The sequence below is a fragment of the Ictidomys tridecemlineatus genome, chromosome 6 (assembly GCF_052094955.1).
Source record: "Ictidomys tridecemlineatus isolate mIctTri1 chromosome 6, mIctTri1.hap1, whole genome shotgun sequence".
In the NCBI taxonomy this organism is placed as follows: domain Eukaryota; kingdom Metazoa; phylum Chordata; class Mammalia; order Rodentia; family Sciuridae; genus Ictidomys; species Ictidomys tridecemlineatus.
The window spans coordinates 159,116,128-159,135,409 of NC_135482.1; the positions used below are offsets into that span (position 1 = coordinate 159,116,128).

The following is a 19,282-nucleotide window of genomic DNA, read 5'->3' on the forward strand; positions in this document are numbered from 1 at the left end:
TTTGCCCTTAGGAGAATGGTGGACATAATTCCTCATTGATATTCCGCCCGTGTGGCTTTTCTGGCTTTGAAATCTGAACAGTAGTGAGGATCCATCTGTTTAATATGGTATTTTAGGACTTACTGTTATTTGTGAATTTTATCTGGGCATTTTGATTAGTGCTATTTTCTAACTATAATTTTATTTAATATATAAAGTATAATTTAAATGTTTTTGATAAACTATACACAAAAACAAATTGGATTTCATTACAGCAATGATAAATTAAATTTTCTCATGCTTTATTTAACACTTATGCCTACAGTAATCCCTAATGGGCAATTAAACTGACTTACTGAGAGTGAAGGTTTCTTGCAGGACACAGCAGCCATATGTTTGATCAGACACAAGGCATTTACAGAAGTAATTCAACAGAATCATGTCATCCATCAGGCAAATATACGCAGAGTCCTGTCTGGTCTCCCAGAAGGAGCCATGTTGTTGTATGTGTATGTTTTGTTTTATTGCACTGAGTTATCACTTGGTAGTTGGTACTATTTTGCTACAGCTAAGAATCACAAAGTTTTATCAATTCTACCTCCTAAATCTATCTCTGATATGTTCTGGATTCATCTGCTTCTCTTGATCTCTAATCCCATTTCCCTAATCCAAACCATTGTCCTCTCCCACTTGGATTAGTGTAATAAATACCTCACTTGGCTTCTTGGCTTCCATTCCAGTTCCCTCCAATACATTTTCTCCAAACCAACTAGAAGGATCTTTTAAAAATGTAAATCAGAGATGGGCACAGTGGTGCATGCCTGTAGGCCCAGAAACTCCAGAGGATCACAAGTTCAATTCAAGCCTGGGCAATTAGTCTCAAAATAAAAAATGAAGAGGGCTGAGAATGTAGCTCAGTGTAGAGTGTCATTGGATTCAATCTCCAGTACCACACAAAAAAGTTAATGTGATTATTTAATGCACAAATTTAAAACTCTCCTTCCAGTCTACAAGTGCTGTGAACATGTCATTCAAATTCCCACAACTCACTTGTAACATATCTTCTAGTAGTGTTGCTGCTTCTACTCTAATGGCTACCTCATAGAATTGTAGAGTTCTGAATTTACAAGACATGGGGAAATTCTAGCTGTAAGTCAAATTTCTAGTAAGCTTTCTTCTCATGCTTCAGAACTTTGATGCTGGCCCCATCAGAATAAACTCTATTGATGCAGGATTAGAATAATGATTGTCAGATTTTGATGTGCCTAAGAAATAATTGGGAACCTTGCTAAGATAACAATTTTCAGACCCATCTCTGGAAATTCTGATTTTGTTTACCTGGATAACGGCTCAGGTCTACATTTTTAGGGCATCCTTCAGAGAATGCTAATGCAGGCAGGAGGTACTAGACAGAGAATACTCATTTTAAAATGGAGCATGTTTGGTAGTGGTTGGGATCTGTTTCTGTTGTAGTTAGTCTAGAAGACCCACAAAACAGGGTCTAGTATGCAGAGAGGGCTGCCTTAAGGTCTGAAGTCTTAAAGATGGAGTTGCAGCTTGGTCTAAGCACTATTAGACTTATTGAAAAAGTTGTAGCCAGCAGTGAATTTTGGGCCCTGCTTCCTAGAATTGCATTTGTGCTTAAAAGACTTGATAAGAACTTGAGTAGTCAACCATGTAGGAGAGAAAGGAATTTGAAAGTACCTTTCTTGGGAACTGGCTTTTAGGTACCATACTCCACTGTGAAGAAAACTAGGACATGGTCTCAGTTCTTGGAAGTTGATACTTTAATAATTATGGGGCTATATTAAGGAATAATAATACCTGCCCTAGTGAATTGTTACAAGGAATAAATGAGATGATATGCATAGAACACCTAGTCAAGTGTCTGGCATAAAGGTCTTAGCTAGGTGAAAGATCTGGCTGTAATGTCTATCATTTTCTGGATCTCCAGAATAAATTTGCCAATCTGGCTCACAGAGCTCATGTCTTCCTCTTCTCTCACAGCTTTGTAAATATCCCTTCTCAAAACAGAAGGAGAAGAAGAAAGGACAGATAAATAGGGGAAGATTGTTCTTTGACCAACAGTATACAAGGATGAGGTGCTGAATAAATTGTTATTTATTTCCTTTTTTTTCTGTATAATCATTTTCAAATCTTTACTTTTTTTTCTTCAATAGCTTCTTCTATAGTGGGTTTTTCTATCCCAATCTCTCATCCCCACATACTCATATTTTAAGGCCTTGCATGATCCATAGATAAAAGTCAAGTTCACAATCTTTTACTTTAAAATTCAACCCTAGGGTATTCTAGGCTACTTTACTTTCTTTCTCTCATGGCCTTACATTTTAATTTATATTTTTTACTTGATAAAAATTTAAAGCCATTCCCTTCATCTGCTTGCTCTTTATAGATTTTAGGGCCTTTCCAAGCTGTTACACAAGAATGCAATCTTCTTTTTCAGGTCCCTCTTATTTTTCTTATTATTTTTGCCATCCCATCTCAAAGATCTGACAGCTTTTCTTGGCCCTATGCAGCACAGAAATAGAATTTTTTAAATTTTGTGCATGGCTCTCATGTGTGATTGAATAAATTACTTGCCATTTTTACAATACTTTACTGTTTGTTTCTTTCCAGTGAATGTTAATTCAACGAAAGTCTACTGAAATCTGACAATAGTCAAACACTGTGCTAGCCCTTCCACATATGAAATGAATAAACCACTATTTTTTAAATTTTAATTTGTTATATATGACAGCAGAATTCATTACAACTCATATTACACATATGGAGCCCAATTTTTCATATCTCTGGTTGTACACAAAGCACTATTTCTTATTCATCACTTATGACTCAATAAAGCTGGGTGGTGGTGGTGGCAAAGGTAGACATGCATATGTTTACAGTGCAGTATGCTATTGAACTTCTTTTGGGAGAGTTGATAAAAGGTCTCATAGGAAGTAACATTTTCATTAGTCAAAAGTAGAAGTTTACCAACCAAAGGAGAAGGATGAGAGTGAGGGAAAGGATGAGACAATTCACTGGAGGGAGAGGGAGACCTCTGCAGAGTCACTCTGCCCAGATCTGAAGTGACTGAGAAAGATCCTGATGAGTTCAGAGAGGTGGATGGATTTGGTGCGGTTGTATGTGCACCACAGTAAATACAAAGGGACCAAACAGAGAGGGCTCAGTTGAAACAGAAGTTTGACTCTATTTTAGAAGGAAGAGGAGAAAGAAGAAAAGGCGTAAGGACGGAAGTTAAAGAATCAGTTTCGTCTCTTTCATGTTGTATTGTTACAGATCCAATTATATGGTATCCAGATTTTGGAGTTTGAAAGAGATGTGCTCTTCTTGCTTAATCAGAAGAGTTTGGGCGCAGCCTCTGAGTTGAGACACCGCTTTCTTTTCAAGTTTATAAGTGGCATGTTTTCAATATACCCAGGGTTACTCCGTCCGACCCAGTGTGGATTTGTGCTTCAAGAGCTTTGGCAGAGTGCCAATCTATTACCACCTCCTTGTCATTCAGACGTTCGCTCTCTTCGGCTCGGATTTTTGTCTCTTTGAACCCCATTTTTCCGTTTTGACATTATTTTTCTTAATTTATGCAGAACTTGTCTTTAAATGCATTGCAGCCGTTTTGGCTTTTTCTACGCTACTTTTAAATCACCCAAAAGCACACCGCCAGCAGCCACGCCCACCTAAGAAATTGCGGGAGCATAAAGTTTGTTCACAGCAGCGCGCCGTACTGACGTACAGTGCGCAGGCGCGGTTTCCGGTTCCCAGCGGCGCGTTCCTTTCTCCGGGTTCCTGGTATCCTAGTAAGAGAGGGACCCCGGCTTCTGTCCTTCTACTTTCTACCGCTTTTCGCCCTTTGCTTCTACACTCGCCCCGCAGCTCCAGCTCCCCAGGTCGCTGCTTCAGCCCGCTCGCTTCCACCCGCGACAGACCTATGGCCGAGCGCGGGGAACTCGACTTAACCGGCGCCAAGCAGAACACCGGCGTGTGGCTGGTTAAGGTAATAATGTTGGCTAGTCTCCTACCTGCGCTCCTCCTGGGAGAAGTAGTTTAAGAAACTTGAGACCGTCCGGGTCCGTGCGCCTCTTAAAGTTCTTGTACAGCTATCTCCTCAGAGCGTCTTTGAACTTTTGCCTCCGTTTGTTTGACTTATCTCACAGCTCTATAAGTGTGACTTAAAATGATGGAGTAAACGGGCATTTCTGCGTATTAAGTGGAGGAGAGTCATTAGGGATGACTCCCTTGCCCACTGAAATAAAGAGCTTGAGAAAATGTTGGGACTTGCAACGATACATTTGTGTTGAGAGCACAGTAAATGCCCAATAAGTGTTTGCCTTACAGAATTCGTATGAATGGATAGACTGTATCATATGGAGAGGGGCAGAAAAGCCAGACTGAAAATAAATGTTAATGGTATGTCCTGGAAAACAAAGGAGACCCTAGAACAAAAGGATAGTATAAATAAAGGTTTGAGGTCATACAATAAGCCTGTTTTGGAGAGTTTTGAGTAGGGTAGGGTGCAAAAATTTATTTGAGAAAAGAAATAAGTTTTGCATTGTGCAGTATAATTTAAAGGCAAGGGTAACGAGTCAGAATTAGAAAAAATTCACAGCATCATGGGTATATGCTAATGAAGCCTGAAGAGTTTTGAAAAGCCTGAAACTTTTCCAGTAAAGTTGTTAGAATTTGGTGACAACTTTTACTGGAAAGACTTTAATTCATAGACTTTAATACATAGCCAGTGATTTGTTCTCATTTTAAAAAGGTATTTGTGATATTTTTTGTTTCCAACCTCATTGCTTTTGCAAGCTATGTTTTTTTTTCTAATCCTGTGTATCAAAAAAAAAAAAAAAAAACCAGACTTGCAAATATGTATTTCCAGAGTGTGAAGTCAATGTGTTGGCTATTTTCTCTTTCTGGCCTGTTCTTGTTCTCCAACAATCTTATTTCTGAGAGAAAATAAGAATTGCTGATAAATACTTTCTATTTTAGGACTGGAAATGTAGCTCAGTGGTAGAATACTTTCCTAGCACAGTGTGAGACTATGGGTTCAATTCCCAGCACCAGGAAAACAAAAACCCCCAAAACAAAAACAAAGTAAAACAAAACAAAAAAATGAAAAAAAAAAAAACCAATTTTTTTTTTTTTGTTCCCAAGTCCATTCATGTTCTCTCTTTATTTAACAAGTTTTAATTCTGTACTAGTTAAAGGAGTCCCTAAAACAGTGGGGTTTGACTTAGATAACCTGTCAGGTTGAGATTATTTCATTTTCCCTAAGATTAGTATTCAGTGTGATTTCTGTGCCTATATCTTAATCATACATAGATGATTTTTTATTATCTTTTAATGTGGAGTAATATTCCATTGTGTATATATACCACAGTTTCTTTTTTTAAAATTCCGATTTGTTATATATGACAGTGGAATGTATTATAATTCATATTATACATATACAGCATGATATTTCATATCTTTCGTTGTATACAAGGTATATTCATAACCATTCATGTCTTCATACATGTACTTTGGATAATGATGTCCATCTCATTCCACCATAATTTCTAACCCCATGCCCTTCCCTTCCCCTCCCACTCCTTTGCCTTATCTAGAGTTTGTCTCTTCTCCCAGTTACCCCTTCTTACCCTATTATGAATCAGACTGATGCTGGTTGTTTTAATGAATCATCATAATAGCCATTATTTATCAGGTGGTTAGTATATGCCCAGTACTGTTAAAACACTTTATGAACTAGATTTCTAAAGTCATGTTTGTTGAGATATAATTTATATATGGTACAATTTGCCATATTTAGTTTTATAGTTATATGAATTTTGACAACATAAATATAAAAAATGGCTACATATATATGGATATATACTACTACAGTCAACATACAGAACATGTTACCTTGTTCTCCTTTACTACTTATTTTTTTTAAACAAATAGATAAATTAATTTTAATATATTTTCATTTAACCCAATGGATTACCAACATAATTTGCAAAGAAAATAATTGTAAGATATTTCATGTTCATTTTGTTTGTCCTAGTAATTCTTTGGATTCTAATGTCTAATTGTAATTAAGTAATTGTTAGTAAGATATTTTATGTTCATTTTGTTTGCCCTAGTAATTCTTTGGATTCTAATGTCTATTTAATGCATAGCATGATCTCAATTCAGACTAGACACATTTCAAATACTCAGTAGCCTCAAGTAAGGCAATGGCTGCCTTATTGGCTTCTTCATCTTTCACCTTTTAGTGAGGCATGCTGTAGGCTACATGATAAGTTCCCTTGTTATGTGATTTCTTGTTGAGTTCCATCAGAAAGGGACACCAAAGAGATGAACTTAGAATATACAAGAGTAGAGTGAGGTTCCTTTATTCCTCCGTGTAAGACTTTTATTAGACTGTGAGTTGGTTTCTTCATGCTTTTGGTGGGAATTACTTAAGTTAGTTCACCTTCTCCAACAAGGTTTTCATAATGGCTCTCTTCTTTTACCTACCTCTCTTAAGTCTACAGAAGGAAAGGTGCTTCACAAAATTTGTTGGTTTCCTTCAACTTGCCCTTACCTTTATAAATACCATATTAAACAATTTTTACCTTGATTGATCTTTTTCATCTTGAATTTTGAATAATAGTTTTTTAATTATAAGAAAGTAAAATATACCTCATCTTATATCACAGACAATGTATATACACATACCAGATTAATAATATAATAAAATATAACATAAAATACTAAACTTTTTAAAGAAAATATTTGTGTAACTTTGTGAAGAGAAATGGAAAACTAAAATTACAAAATAAACAAAAACCTGAAAAATTAGATGATATTGTAGTTAAAATTTTTATGTGTAAAAATTTAATCAAAAAGGGTTGAAAGAGACATGAATTATATTTCTGGTCATTTTGCTTATTTTTGGTATTTAGCTTGACTTGGTTTCTCCTTTGGTTGGCTTTTCCTTTATTGTAGTTCTTCTCTTTGCAGATTATCATTCATGTTTTTCATTTCTTCCTCATGGAATATTTTGCCAAGAATGTTCTGTAGTGTAGGCTTTCTTGCTGTAAATTCTTTGAGTTTTTGTTTATCATGGAAGTTTTTTATTTCATCGTCAAATTTGAAGCTTAATTTTGCTGGATATAAGGTTCTTGGTTGACATCCATTATCTTTTAGAGTTTTAGTATATGTTGTTCCAGGATCTCCTGGCTTTTAAAGTCTGGGTTGAAAAATCTGCTGAGATCTGAATTGGTCTTCCCTTAAGGTAATCTGATTGTTCTCTCTTTAAAATTCTATCCTTATTCTGTATGCTAGGCATTTTCATTAGAATGTGTCTTGTTGTAGATCTGTTGTAATTTTGTACATTTGGTGTCCTATATGCCTCTTGTATTTTGAGATTGATTTTCCAATGCATTCTTTGTGCTTGGGAAATTTTCTGATATTATTTCATTGAAGAGATTGTGCATTGCTTTGGTTTGAGTCTCTGAACCTTCCTCTAACCCCCAAAATCTTAAATTTGGTCTTTTGATGGTGTCCCATAATTCATGGATGTTCTGTTCGTAGTTTCTTACCATCTTTACTGTGAGGTCAACTTTATTTTCAAGATTGTATATTTTGCCTTCATTGTCTGGGGTTCTGACTTCCAAGTGGTCTAGTCTTCTGGTGATGCTATCTGTTGAGTTTTTTAATTGGCTTATTATTTCTTTCATTTCAAGAATTTCTGTTTTTTTTTCAGTATCTCTATCTCTTGAAGTAATCTCTTGCAATCTGTATTTGCTCTCTTACCTCTTTGTTGGTGTGATCAATTTTTGCCTGTATCTGCTCACTTAGGTCGTTCTTTAATTCCAAAATCATTTAGTTGTGTATATTCTGAAGTCCTTCTCTGACATTTCATCTACTGTGCTATCTATGGATTTTATTGTTGTAGTAGCTTGGTTTGTTTGGGGCACTTTTCTCCCTTGTTTTTTCATGTCTCTGTGTCTTTCTCTCTAGTAGTATAGATCCGAGGTATTACAGCTTCTGCCATATTGTCTTATATCATCCCTGTAGGTTACCAATACCTCACTTTTAAGGGAGAGATCAATATTACAGCCCTCATTGTATCCATCATGCAGCCATATATCAGTTAGCTTCTATTTTTATATTTACAATTTTGTCATTTGTCATTAAAATCAGAAATGAGTTATCTGGGGATATCTCACAGGTAAATCTGGGCAATTGTGTGGATCCTGCAAGGTTGGGAGCTGTGGTGGGATTGTCCTCTGGAGGGCTTGTCGCTTGTTTTAACCTAGAAATATGAATCCAGGGAGTTAGTTTTTTTCCTTCCTGTTGGAGTTTTGCAGCATTGGGTGTACACAGGACTACCTGTAATGGCCCTTCCCATTTTGGGGTTAGGGGGGATCTTTCCCCTGCTGAAGAAAAGTAGACCCATTCTCCTGGTTTGAGTGGAAAGGAGGCAGTTGAGTTCTCTGGATCCAGAAGCAACAAATCTTGTTGCTTCCATAGCTCAGAGCATATAAGGAAGAGGAGGGGAAGAGCATATTGGTCGGGGAGGGGCCGAGGCTCTGGTGAGATTCTGGGGGGGGAGAAGGGGATGACCATACATTATCTCAAAGAGGTAAGCAAGGGATGGCTTATTTTGGTAAAGCCCTCATGCGTAGTAGGGCAAGAGGAAGGAGTTGAACCCAATCTAAATGAGTCTCTAAAGATAGTTTTGTTATGATGTCTTTCATTGTGCGGTTGGCTCGCTCAACCTTACCTGAGGCTTGGGAGCGATAGGGACAATGAAGGTGCCATGGGATGGACAATGTCTTTGCCACATTCTGGGTTACTTGAGAGACAAACTCAGGCCTGTTGTCAGATTGGATTGAAGCGGGCATCCCAAACTGAGGGATTACTTCAGTTAGGAGGATGTTAGCAACTGTGGTAGCCCCCTTATTTGAGGTGGGGAAGGCCTCTACCTAACCCGAGAATGTGTCTATTAAAACTAGTATGTATTTGAAGTTTTTTATTCTGGGCATGTTGGTAAAGCCAATCTGCCCTGGGAATATGGCCCCTAGCCTGATGAGAAGGGAAGGTTCCAGGTTTTAAAGATGTATTGGAATTCACTCTTGCATATCTGGTGTGAGGCTGTGATTTGCTGTATCACTTCTTTATCTTGGGGAGTCAGAGTAAAGAAAGAGTGGAGAAAGGCTTTGAAAGTTTGAGGACTGGTGTGGAAAATGGAGTGGAGGTAAGTAAAGAGGGCATGTTTAGATGGGTCCCCGTTATTGGGTAATGATGGAGAGCACGTGGCAATGAGAGATGCAATGGGGTCTGAAAGGGCAGCTGACCTGGCTGCCTGATCTGCTTTTGAATTCCCCTGTGTGACCGGGGATGAGTCATTTTGGTGTGATCTGCAATGGACAACTCCAAGTTTTTTAGGAAGCTGGGAGGCTTGTAATAGCTGGGTGATGTATGTGGAATTGGTTATAGAGGTGCCCTTTGAGTTCAGGAGACCTCTCTCCTTCCAAAATGCTGCATGAGATAGAAGAATGTGGAAAATATATTTGGAATCAGTATAAAGTATAAGATTTTTCCTTGCTGCCAATTCGCAGGCTCGCGTTGCATCTACCAGTCAGCCTGTTGCTTGGTGGTATTTGCAGGCAGGGGATTGGCTTCTATTACTCGTGATAGGGACACTATGGCATATCCAGCTTTTCTGATCCCCTCATGCATAAAGGAGCTACCATCAGTGAACCAGGTATAATCAGGTTGGTCTAGAGGTTCCTCAGTGATATTAATTGGGCATGGGAGGAAGTTTTCTAGAATTTCCCTGCATTTATGTATTGGGAACTGTGTTTAACCTTGAGCCTGAATGGGTAACAGAGTTGCCGGGTTGAGAGGGGAGCAGGTTTGGAAGGACACGGAGGAGTCGTAGAGGAAAGAGACCAAGAGAGAGAATTCGACAGGGAGGGAGGGTTTGCAGTCCTTTGTATGTTAGCAAGTCCTTGAGGTGATGAGGGGAGGTGACAGTGATTTGGGCTCCAAAAGTAAGCTTTTGTGATTCCTTTAATAAAACATAAGAGGCTGCCAGGGCGTGGAGACAAGGAGCCCATCCCCGGGCAGTTGGATCTGTTTCGAAAGGTATGCCACCAGAGCAAAGGTGGGCCCATACATTTGTCCCAGAACCCCCAAGTCTTGCCCTTTGTTTTCATGAACATAGAGAGTAAAAGGTCTATAAACATCTGGCAGGTGTAGAGCAGGTGCTTGTAAGAGGGCCTTCTGGAGGGTTCTGAAATGTGGTACTGCTGAAAGTAACAAGGGCTCATGCTTGTTCCCATTTGCTAGATCATATAATGGTTTGGCAAATAATGAGTAATTTGGTACCCATGCCCTAAAATAGCCTGCCAGACCCAGGAACGAGAGAATCTCCTCTTTAGTTTTTGGTACTGGAAGGCTTTCAATAAGGCCTTTTCTATAGGTTGTGATAGCTTTCTTTCCTGGGGAAATGTGGAACCCTAAGTAAACAACCTCAGAGAGAGTGAGAGAGCTGGACCTTTTGTGGAGAAACCCTATATCCTCAGTGAGCAAGAAAATTCAGAATGGTAGCTGTGTTCGACTCTGAGGTTTCTAATGAGGGACTTCAGAGGAGGAGGTCATCAGCATATTGTAGGAGGGTTGAGTCGGGGCATAGAGGGAAAAAATCCTCAAGATCTCCAGCGAGGACTTGTCCAAAAATATGTGGGCTGTCTCGAAACCCCTGAGGCACGGCAGTCCAGGTAAACTGTTGGGAATGTCTAGTTTCTGGGTTAGTCCAGGTGAAGGCAAATATGTCTTGGGAAGAGACAGATAGTGGAATCGAAAAGAAGGCATCTTTAAGATCAATAACTGAAAAACAGGTGGAGTTTGCAGGAATGGAGGAAAAGATAATATAAGGGTTTGGAACCAGGGGATGTATGGGACTGGTTGAAGAATTTATTAACCTTAAGTCCTGCACCAAACAGTATGTTCCATTAGGCTTTTTTACTGCTAAAATTGGGGTATTGAATGGAGAGTGTGTGGGATGGAGGAACCCCTTTCTTAGTAAGCTCTGAACGATTAGCTTTAGGCCCTTAAGACTGGCAATTGGCAGCGGATATTGAGCCTGGTTTGGGAAGTGGTTAGGGTCTTTAAGATGCACTTCCACGGGAGAGCAATTTGCAGAGGATGGGGTTTCAGTATCCCCATCAATTGTATCTACCATTTTACAGGGGAGGGGAAAATGTGTGTTCTGGTGGTTGCTGGGGTCCCCACACCAGACACAAGGGGGTAAAGTCTCTTCTTCATCAGGGAGTAAAGCCATGACAAAGATATAAGTAGGGGAGGACAATAAGGGTAAGGATAATATATCTCTTTCCCCTCAAGGGGACCGGACACTGAGGCATAACCAAAAAATGGTGTGAAAAGGAGAACTCAGATAAGGAGCACATGAGGGGAGGAGTTCTGCGCGGGATGATGGTTTGACCTCCTACCCCGAAAATAGGAGATTCAGAAGGATAGGTAGTTCCCCAAAACTCTCTCAGAACCAAGAATGTGGCCCCGGTGTCTACCAAAAAGTTTATGGGACGCCCATCCACTCGGATAACCACCCTGGGTTCCTGCTTGGTGATTGAATAGTTCGGGACAGAAGACCCAGGGCCCCGTCAATCCTTGGCTGCTAGGCCCAGCAAGTCACTGGCAGGGTGACTGAAATCAGCTCCCCTCCGGGAATTTGGGCAGTCCGATCCCCAGTGGCCAGGATTTCTGCATCTGGGGCACGGTCTGGGTGGTGTCCTGGGGTTAGGGCAAGCTCTAGCCCAATGTCCTTCATCACCACACTTAAAGCAGGGTCCAGGGGGTTCTCATTTGGGGGATTGTTGTCTCCCCCTTTCCATGGGTTGGAAGCAGGGCCCAGAGGGTCCTTGTTGTGGGGGTTGTTGTCTCCCCCTTTCCATAGGTTGGAAGGAGTCCTGTAACACCTGGGCCAACATCTGGCATTTTTGGCGTTTTGCTCTTTCATCTCTGTTGTGGTAGACCTTGAAGGCCATGGCCAACACCTCAGTCTGAGGAGTCAAGGGTCCCCTCTCTAATTTTTTTAGCTTTGCCTGGTCGGGGTAGCTTTGTGAGAAAAAAATAGGTCATAAGAAGTTGCCTCCCATCTGGGGATTCAGGGTCCAAATTAGTGTACTGAAGGAGAGCCTTTGTTAGTCTAGGAAGGCTGAGGCATTTTCATTTTTCTCCTGGTCGACTTCCTGGAGTTTATCAAAGTTAATAGCCTTTTGTGCTGCTGCCTTTAGGCCAGCTATCAGATAGGTAATAAGGTGATCCCTATGTCCCAGGTCTTGGAGGTCATTATAATCCCAACGGGGGTCTTGGTCTGGAACCGCCTGGGCCCCTAAGGGATAGTGGCCATTAGTCTGATGAACCTGGTCTGCATAGGCCCTAGCCTGGTCCCAGACCTTCTCCTTTCTTCAGGGAGGAAAGTATTGCAGATACTCTGCAAATAGAATCATATAGAGATCATGAAAGGTGAGGCTATAGGCTTGAGTTTAGTATTGAAACTCTTTAATATAAGACAGAGTTTGCAGTGTAAGATCCCAATTTTTTTTCTACTTGGAAAATGTCAAGCATAGAAAAAGGAACATAAATCCTTAAAATCCCGTCCAGCCTGGTCCCGAAGGGAGTTTGAGTTAGGTGATGAGATGTGGTGACTTGTGGGTTAGGTGCTATATTATTAGTGTGTGAACCGGTGGCTGAACGGGTGGCAGGTGGACCAAACTGAGGTGGAGGGACTGGGATGGAAGGAACCGAAATGGGAGGAGTTTGTGCGGAAGTATCGGGAGGAAGAGGAGGAGGAGTGTCCGAAGAAGAAGCTACAGATGTAGAAGAAGGGGAAGTGGGAGGAGGTGAAAGTGGGGAAAGTGGGGCTTGAGCGACGGGAATCCCGTCCCAGGTTTTGGCACCAATGTAAAGGACAATGGAAAAGCTCCATAAACTCAACAAGCCAAAACAACCATTTACCTGTCCAAGATTTTATTAGCAGGACTGTAGTGGTCAGTTGCAGAAGAGGAGGGAGGAGAGAGAGAGAGAGAGAGAGAGAGAGGAGAGGGGGAGAGAGGAGAGGGGGAAGGGGGAGGAGAGGGGGAAGGGGGAGGAGAGGGAGGAGAGGGAGTAAGAAAATAAGAATAAGAGAACTAACACGAACAGGGTATTGATATTTATAGGCTTAACACAGGATGAGGAGGAGCAAGGCGAGTGGGCTGTTACTTCTTCATTGGCTGAGAGTTTATGCCACTTCAGGGATTGGAGGTGCGCCATTCAAAGTTCTCGCCATTCACAGGGATTCGAGGTGATGGTTTGCGCACCTTCAGTGCGTCATGGACCTGAGCTCCCGGAAGAGAAGCCCTCCTGGCGCCATCTTTACCAATACTCTTGAGCTTCCGGAAGAGAAGCACTCAGGGCGCCATCTTTACCAACAGATTCTGAGATGGAGATTAGCATGCCAGGTTTTATTAGGGAGTGCTCTTGGAGTTCACACTTCTGAAAAGAAAGGATTTAAGCAGCATTGGGCAGAGGTTGTAGTACAGCCTCAGTGAGGGCCAAGGCTGATTCCACAGGGTGCCTCTAGAGCTGCCCTGAGTCATGAACTGTACCCCATGCTCACGGATTTTTGGATGTGGTGGTTTGCTCTGAGAGGACAGCATGACCTTGGGCAAGGGGCTTTTTTCAGGGAATGAGTGTGTGTGTGTGTGTGTGTGTGTGTGTGTGTGTGTGTGTGTGTGAGAGAGAGAGAGAGAGAGAGAGAGAGAGAGAGAGAGAGAGAGAGAGAGAGAGACTGAGAATTGAACCCAGGGCCATGAGCATGCTAAGCAAACAGTCTGCCACTGAGCTACATCCCAGGGCAGACTATTTTAAAAATGCTAACAATAAAGAGCTATCTGCTGGCCACATTCCCAGCAGTTGGGGGAATAGGCCTTCAGTGCTAAAGGGATGTGCTAAATATGGATGTCAAGTTGCAGTGTCCACTACAGTGCCCCTAAATTGGTTTTACTCTGGGAGAAATAAGACTTTGATGAGTAGTAATTGGAGGAACTAGCTATTTGATGAAACAGAGTTGCCAAAGCAGTTAGGAGAGTAAGTGCCATATATATATCACCTTATAGAAGTAGGTACAGATGGCCAACATGAAGAATTTTCTCAATGAGTTTTGATATAAGAGGGGCAGAGAAATGGGACAGTGGGTGAAAAGGATTGTCAAGTCTTCCCTTAGTAGGTGTGTGATTTTGAGCAATTAGTTAATCTTTTTGTTCCTCAGTTTCCTAGCTTATAAAATGGAAAAAATAATAGGATTATGTATTAAATAGTTAATATATTTAAAAGCATTTAGAAGAGTGCTTGTCATTTAATGTATTAGTTATCTACTGCTGTGTAACTTATCACCATACATTTCATAGTTTTAAACACATATTAATTATTTCACAGTTTGTGTGGATCAGGAGTCCTGACATGCTCTTAGTTTGGTCTTCTGCTTCACAGTCTCTGACAGATACAAAGTGTTAGCCATTGCCATATTCTCACATGAAGTCTCGACTAGAGAAGGATCTTTCCAAGTTCATGTAGCTGTTGGCCACATGAACAACAACCTCTGGGTTGTTGGGCCTAGAGTCATAATTCTTAGCTTGCATTTGGCTAGAGCCTGCTCCTAGTTGTTGTTTTTTCCTCCCCTGCCATGTGGACCTCTCCAACAGGGCAGCTTGCATAATCAAGGCATGCAAAGTGAGAAAACAGTGAGAGAAGCAAGACAGAAAGCACAGTTGTAATGTAACCCAATCAGAGAAATGACATCCCATCCTTTGCCATGTGTTTCAGGTCTATAAGGAAAATGGATTACACAAATGTGTGATATCAGCACAGGGGAGTCATTGTGAACCAACACAGAGTCTTTCTGCCACATTTAGAAATGAATTACACAAGTGTATGATATCAGCACAGCTCGCATATTGTGAGCCATCTTACTGTCTTTCTGCCACATTTAGTATGTACTGTTAGCTGCTATCATTATTCTGATGGAAATGAAAAGGTAGAATTGAAGGAAAGATGTCCTTGATTAGACAGTGGGAAGAGAGATGGATGTGCACAAGTAGAGGGATTGGCCATAGTTCATCTGTTGTTTTAAAATGGGGAAAGCAGCATAAAAATACCTGTGGCTAAATGGTAGACTCAGCTGTTTTCTTTTGTCTTTCCTTTGTGGAAGAGGAAGTTAGATTATCAGCATGGAGGGAGGGGAATGAAAGAGATGTTGTAGATTTAAGAAGTGAACTTTGGAATCATCTGGAGTTTGGGAGTGAATTGACTAGGGAGATGAATTTAATTTGCCAGACATCACCCAGGGATTAATGTCATGTATTTAAAGTGAGACCAGTTAGCAGGGATTATGTTTCTTCAGCTGCTCAGATGCAAATGTGGAAAGATGATAAGGCTTTAATAAGGATTAAGGTTCTGCCAGGGTATTTGGTGGAGGGAACATGAAAGGAAATGTTTATAATTATAATGATTGGCCATGAAATCTAGGCCCCTTAAAGAGGGAAGTGAGGCTTAAGCAGATGGGGAACAGTGAGAAGATGTTAATGAATTGAAAAGATGGAGGAATTATTGGACACAAAGTACTGAGGAAAGAGCTGAGAAGTTAGGAGATCATGATCAGATTGGTTGCTTGAAATACAGGATAAGGAAGGGATACTTGAAATGCAGATTATGGAAGGCCTTAGGTATCTGGAAATAGGGTTTATTTGAACCATTGCCTAGGAATATGATAAAGAAAAGACACCATCTTATCTCTGATGTCTTTACTAGAAAATATGGCTTGTGATTAGTAGAGTGGACTGCTTCTAGAGAAGGCAGTTTTCCTTTTGCATTGGAGTAATTAGTGTGAAGGTTCCCTGGAGTTCAAAATCAAAGACAAAGTAAGAAGCAAGAACTTAATTGTGAGGTAGTATGTCAAGATTTGAGGCCATAAGGTAATAATTTATATAGTCCAAGAATTTAAAGATTTTATTTGACTTTGAACAGTACTTGTATAGATCTTGTATTTAGTTGTGAACATTTGCTTCCTCATCTTTTTTGTTTCCTCATTTATTTTTTATTAAAATTTTAAGCAAATACATAAAAACAAAGATTATAGATATTATACAGTACCATATGTTTCAGTACATGTGTACATTGTGTAATCAGTTAAACATATCTATCTTCTCATTTATTACTTCTTCATGGTGAAAACATTCAAAATCCTTTCTTCTTTTTTGAAATAATACTGTACACAATTGATATCTGTAGTCACTCCACTCTTCAAATAGCATACTAGAACTAACTTCTGACTTGTAACTGAGAATGAGTACCTTTCCTCATCCTAAGTTGAACTTTCCTCATCCACCTCTCCTGCTCTTGACAGCCTCTGGTAACCTCTATTCTCTCAATTTTTATCAGATCAACTTTTACAATATTTCACATATAAATAACATTATGCAGTACTTTTCTGTCTTTGCCTAGTTTATTAACAAAATGATTTCAGTTCTATCCAGGTTGTCACATTCATTTTTATGCCTGAGTATATTCCATTGTGTGTATGTACCACATTTTCTTTAACCATTCATTAATTGCTGGGCTCTTAGGTTAATTTCATTTTTTGGCTATTTTGAATACTGCTGCAGTAAATATGGGAGTAAAGATGTTTCTTTGACATACTGCTTTCATATCTTTTGGATATATACCCAGGAGTGGGATTGATGGATCATATATTTGGTAGTTTTGTTTTTAATGTTTTGAGAAATTTCTGTGTTTTTTTCTGTAATGACTGTATTAACTTACATTCCTGTCAACAGTGTGCAAGGGTTCCTTTTTCACAACATCTTCAAACTCTTTTGTCTTTTTGTTTATAACCATTCTTACTAAAGTAAGGTGATGTCTCATTGTTTTGATTTGCATTTCCCTGATGCTTAGTGATATTGAGCATTTTTTTAATATACTGGTTGTCCATTTGTAAATCTGGTTTTGAGAAATATCTACTTAACTCTATCACCAAATTTACAATTAGATTTCTTTGTTATTAAGGATTTTTTTTTTAAGTTTCTCATCTTTTCTTGTTAGATGTATGGTTTGCAGTCCCTCTCCCCCTTCTACAGACCGTTTCTTCACTCTGTCGATTGTTTTCTTTTTTTTTTTTTTAAAGAGAGAGTGAGAGAGGAGAGAGAGAGAGAGAGAGAGAAATTTTTTTTTAATATTTAGTTTTTTTAGTTCTCGGCGGACACAACATCTTTGTTGGTATGTGGTGCTGAGGATCGAACCCGGGCCGCACGCATGCCAGGCGAGTGCGCTACTGCTTGAGCCACATTCCCAGCCCCTGTTGATTGTTTTCTTTGCTGTATAGAAGCTTTTTAGTTTGACATGTTTCTGTTTGCCTGTATTTCCATTTGTTTTCTTTTTAAAAAAATCCTTACCTATCTAGTGTCTTATAGTGTTTCCCTCTATTTTATTCTAGTAGTCACATTGTTTTGGACTTTACATATCAATTCATTCTTCCACACCTGCATACCCAGTTTTTCCAGCACCACCTATAGTTTACTAATCAGCATCTGCTTACCTTGACATAGTAATAACACCTGGATTTTCCTTATGGTGACTAGTATTCCCTGTTTTCAATTTTTGTGATTCTAAAGGTGTTTACTGCCCTTTTCTAAAGATGTCATCAACTCTGGCTAGCCTGTGAAAATATACCCAAGGAAGTAATTGCCACTTGGGAAGGAGACTTTTGCTGTTTTGGAGTTGCTTCAGCCATCTTGAGAATTGAGTCAACGTGGGTGGAGGGGAAAAGAGTTGAAAGACAGTGAAAGAGTCCTCATGATAATATTTGAGCCCTTAATCAAGTGACCTTAATGCTGGTTGTCTTGGGCCAATAAATACTCTATAAGTAGATTTTCTTTTCACCCATGATCAAAGGATACCTAATGGATAGATAAAATTACCATAAGGCTTTTGCCAAATCCTTTAAGCTTGTTTGAGTAGTGTGCAGCGAAGCTTACATGTTAAGATAATAGAATCTTCAAAGTCCTTTTTCCTCTAGTTTTTTTTTTTTTACATACTTTTCTTATTGTTGATACCCCTAAGGAAGGCAGTGTGGGGCAGTAAGAGAATATCAGATCAAACTAGAAACAAGCCTTATGTCTGATACTAGCTAACTATATTGTTTCAACCTTCTTAGATTCAGTTTTTATCTGTAGAATGAGGAGAATGATGGTGATTTTATAGTTAATTGGAAGGATTAAATGTGATAGTGAATATGAAATGTCTGGCATGATCCTTGATTCTATTTGACTCCCTTCCTCCTTCCTCTTTTCCCAACCTCTGGTATATTGTTTGATACACAACAGTAATTCAATACATTCTAGTGTAAAGAATGCATACATAATTGACCAAATACAATCAGGCTCTTCTTTTTATCCTTCTGTTTTTGAATTTTTACTATATTCAAGGTACTGTCATTTATTTAATAGTCAAGCATTTTTTTCTTTTCCTTTAAAATTTTTTTTAAATGAAATATTGCCACATAGATCCCCCCTCCCCCCCAGTTTTGGCATCTGCCTCTGGCTCAATTATGCATTCATGTTCACGTTATCATTCCAAGATTATTGTGAGAAATAATGACACATAACATTCATTGACTACTTGCGTCACATAAGGCATTGTACTTTAAACTTTACATATAGTATCTTTTTTACTCCTCATAATAGGATAAACTTAAAGGTATGTAATGATTCCAGAGTCCATACTACTTCTTAAAAGATTCAAGGTTAGATATATAATAGACATTCAACATTTTATTTTATTTTTCTTTATTAAAATTAAGTTCCTTCTAATTGCATGAGTACAGTTATAGACACAGTATAATGTATTGGGTGAAGAATGCAGATCCTGGAGCTATGCTGCCTAGATCCGAATCCTGGCTCTAGCATTTACTAATTATTTAAATAAGTTATATAATCCTGGGGTACCCCATTCTCATCACCTGTAAAATGTTTCACTTCATTTTAGGTTCCTAAATATTTGTCACAGCAATGGGCTAAAGCCCCTGGAAGAGGTGAAGTTGGGAAACTGCGGATTGCCAAGTAAGTTATTTACATATTACTAACATTTTAAAAAGTTGTTTTTTAAAACATTTTACAGATGTTTTGTTTATGATTATAGTTTTTGGTCAGAGAATTTACTTGGAAGATGAAAAGAATGAGCACACCAAGGC

The 19,282-nt window shown here is 39.3% G+C and overlaps 1 protein-coding gene across 1 annotated transcript in view; it reads left to right on the forward strand.

Moving 5' to 3' along the window:
• Window positions 1-3,721: 3,721 nt before the first annotated feature.
• The window catches only part of Gtf2f2 (general transcription factor IIF subunit 2), a 145,837-nt gene continuing 130,276 nt past the window's right edge, over window positions 3,722-19,282 (forward strand). The window contains exons 1-2 of the mRNA XM_005340364.5: window positions 3,722-3,994; window positions 19,078-19,151. Coding sequence (XP_005340421.1) covers window positions 3,929-3,994; window positions 19,078-19,151 — 140 coding nt within the window. The 5' untranslated portion in view covers window positions 3,722-3,928. The remainder of the gene's footprint in view (window positions 3,995-19,077; window positions 19,152-19,282) is intronic.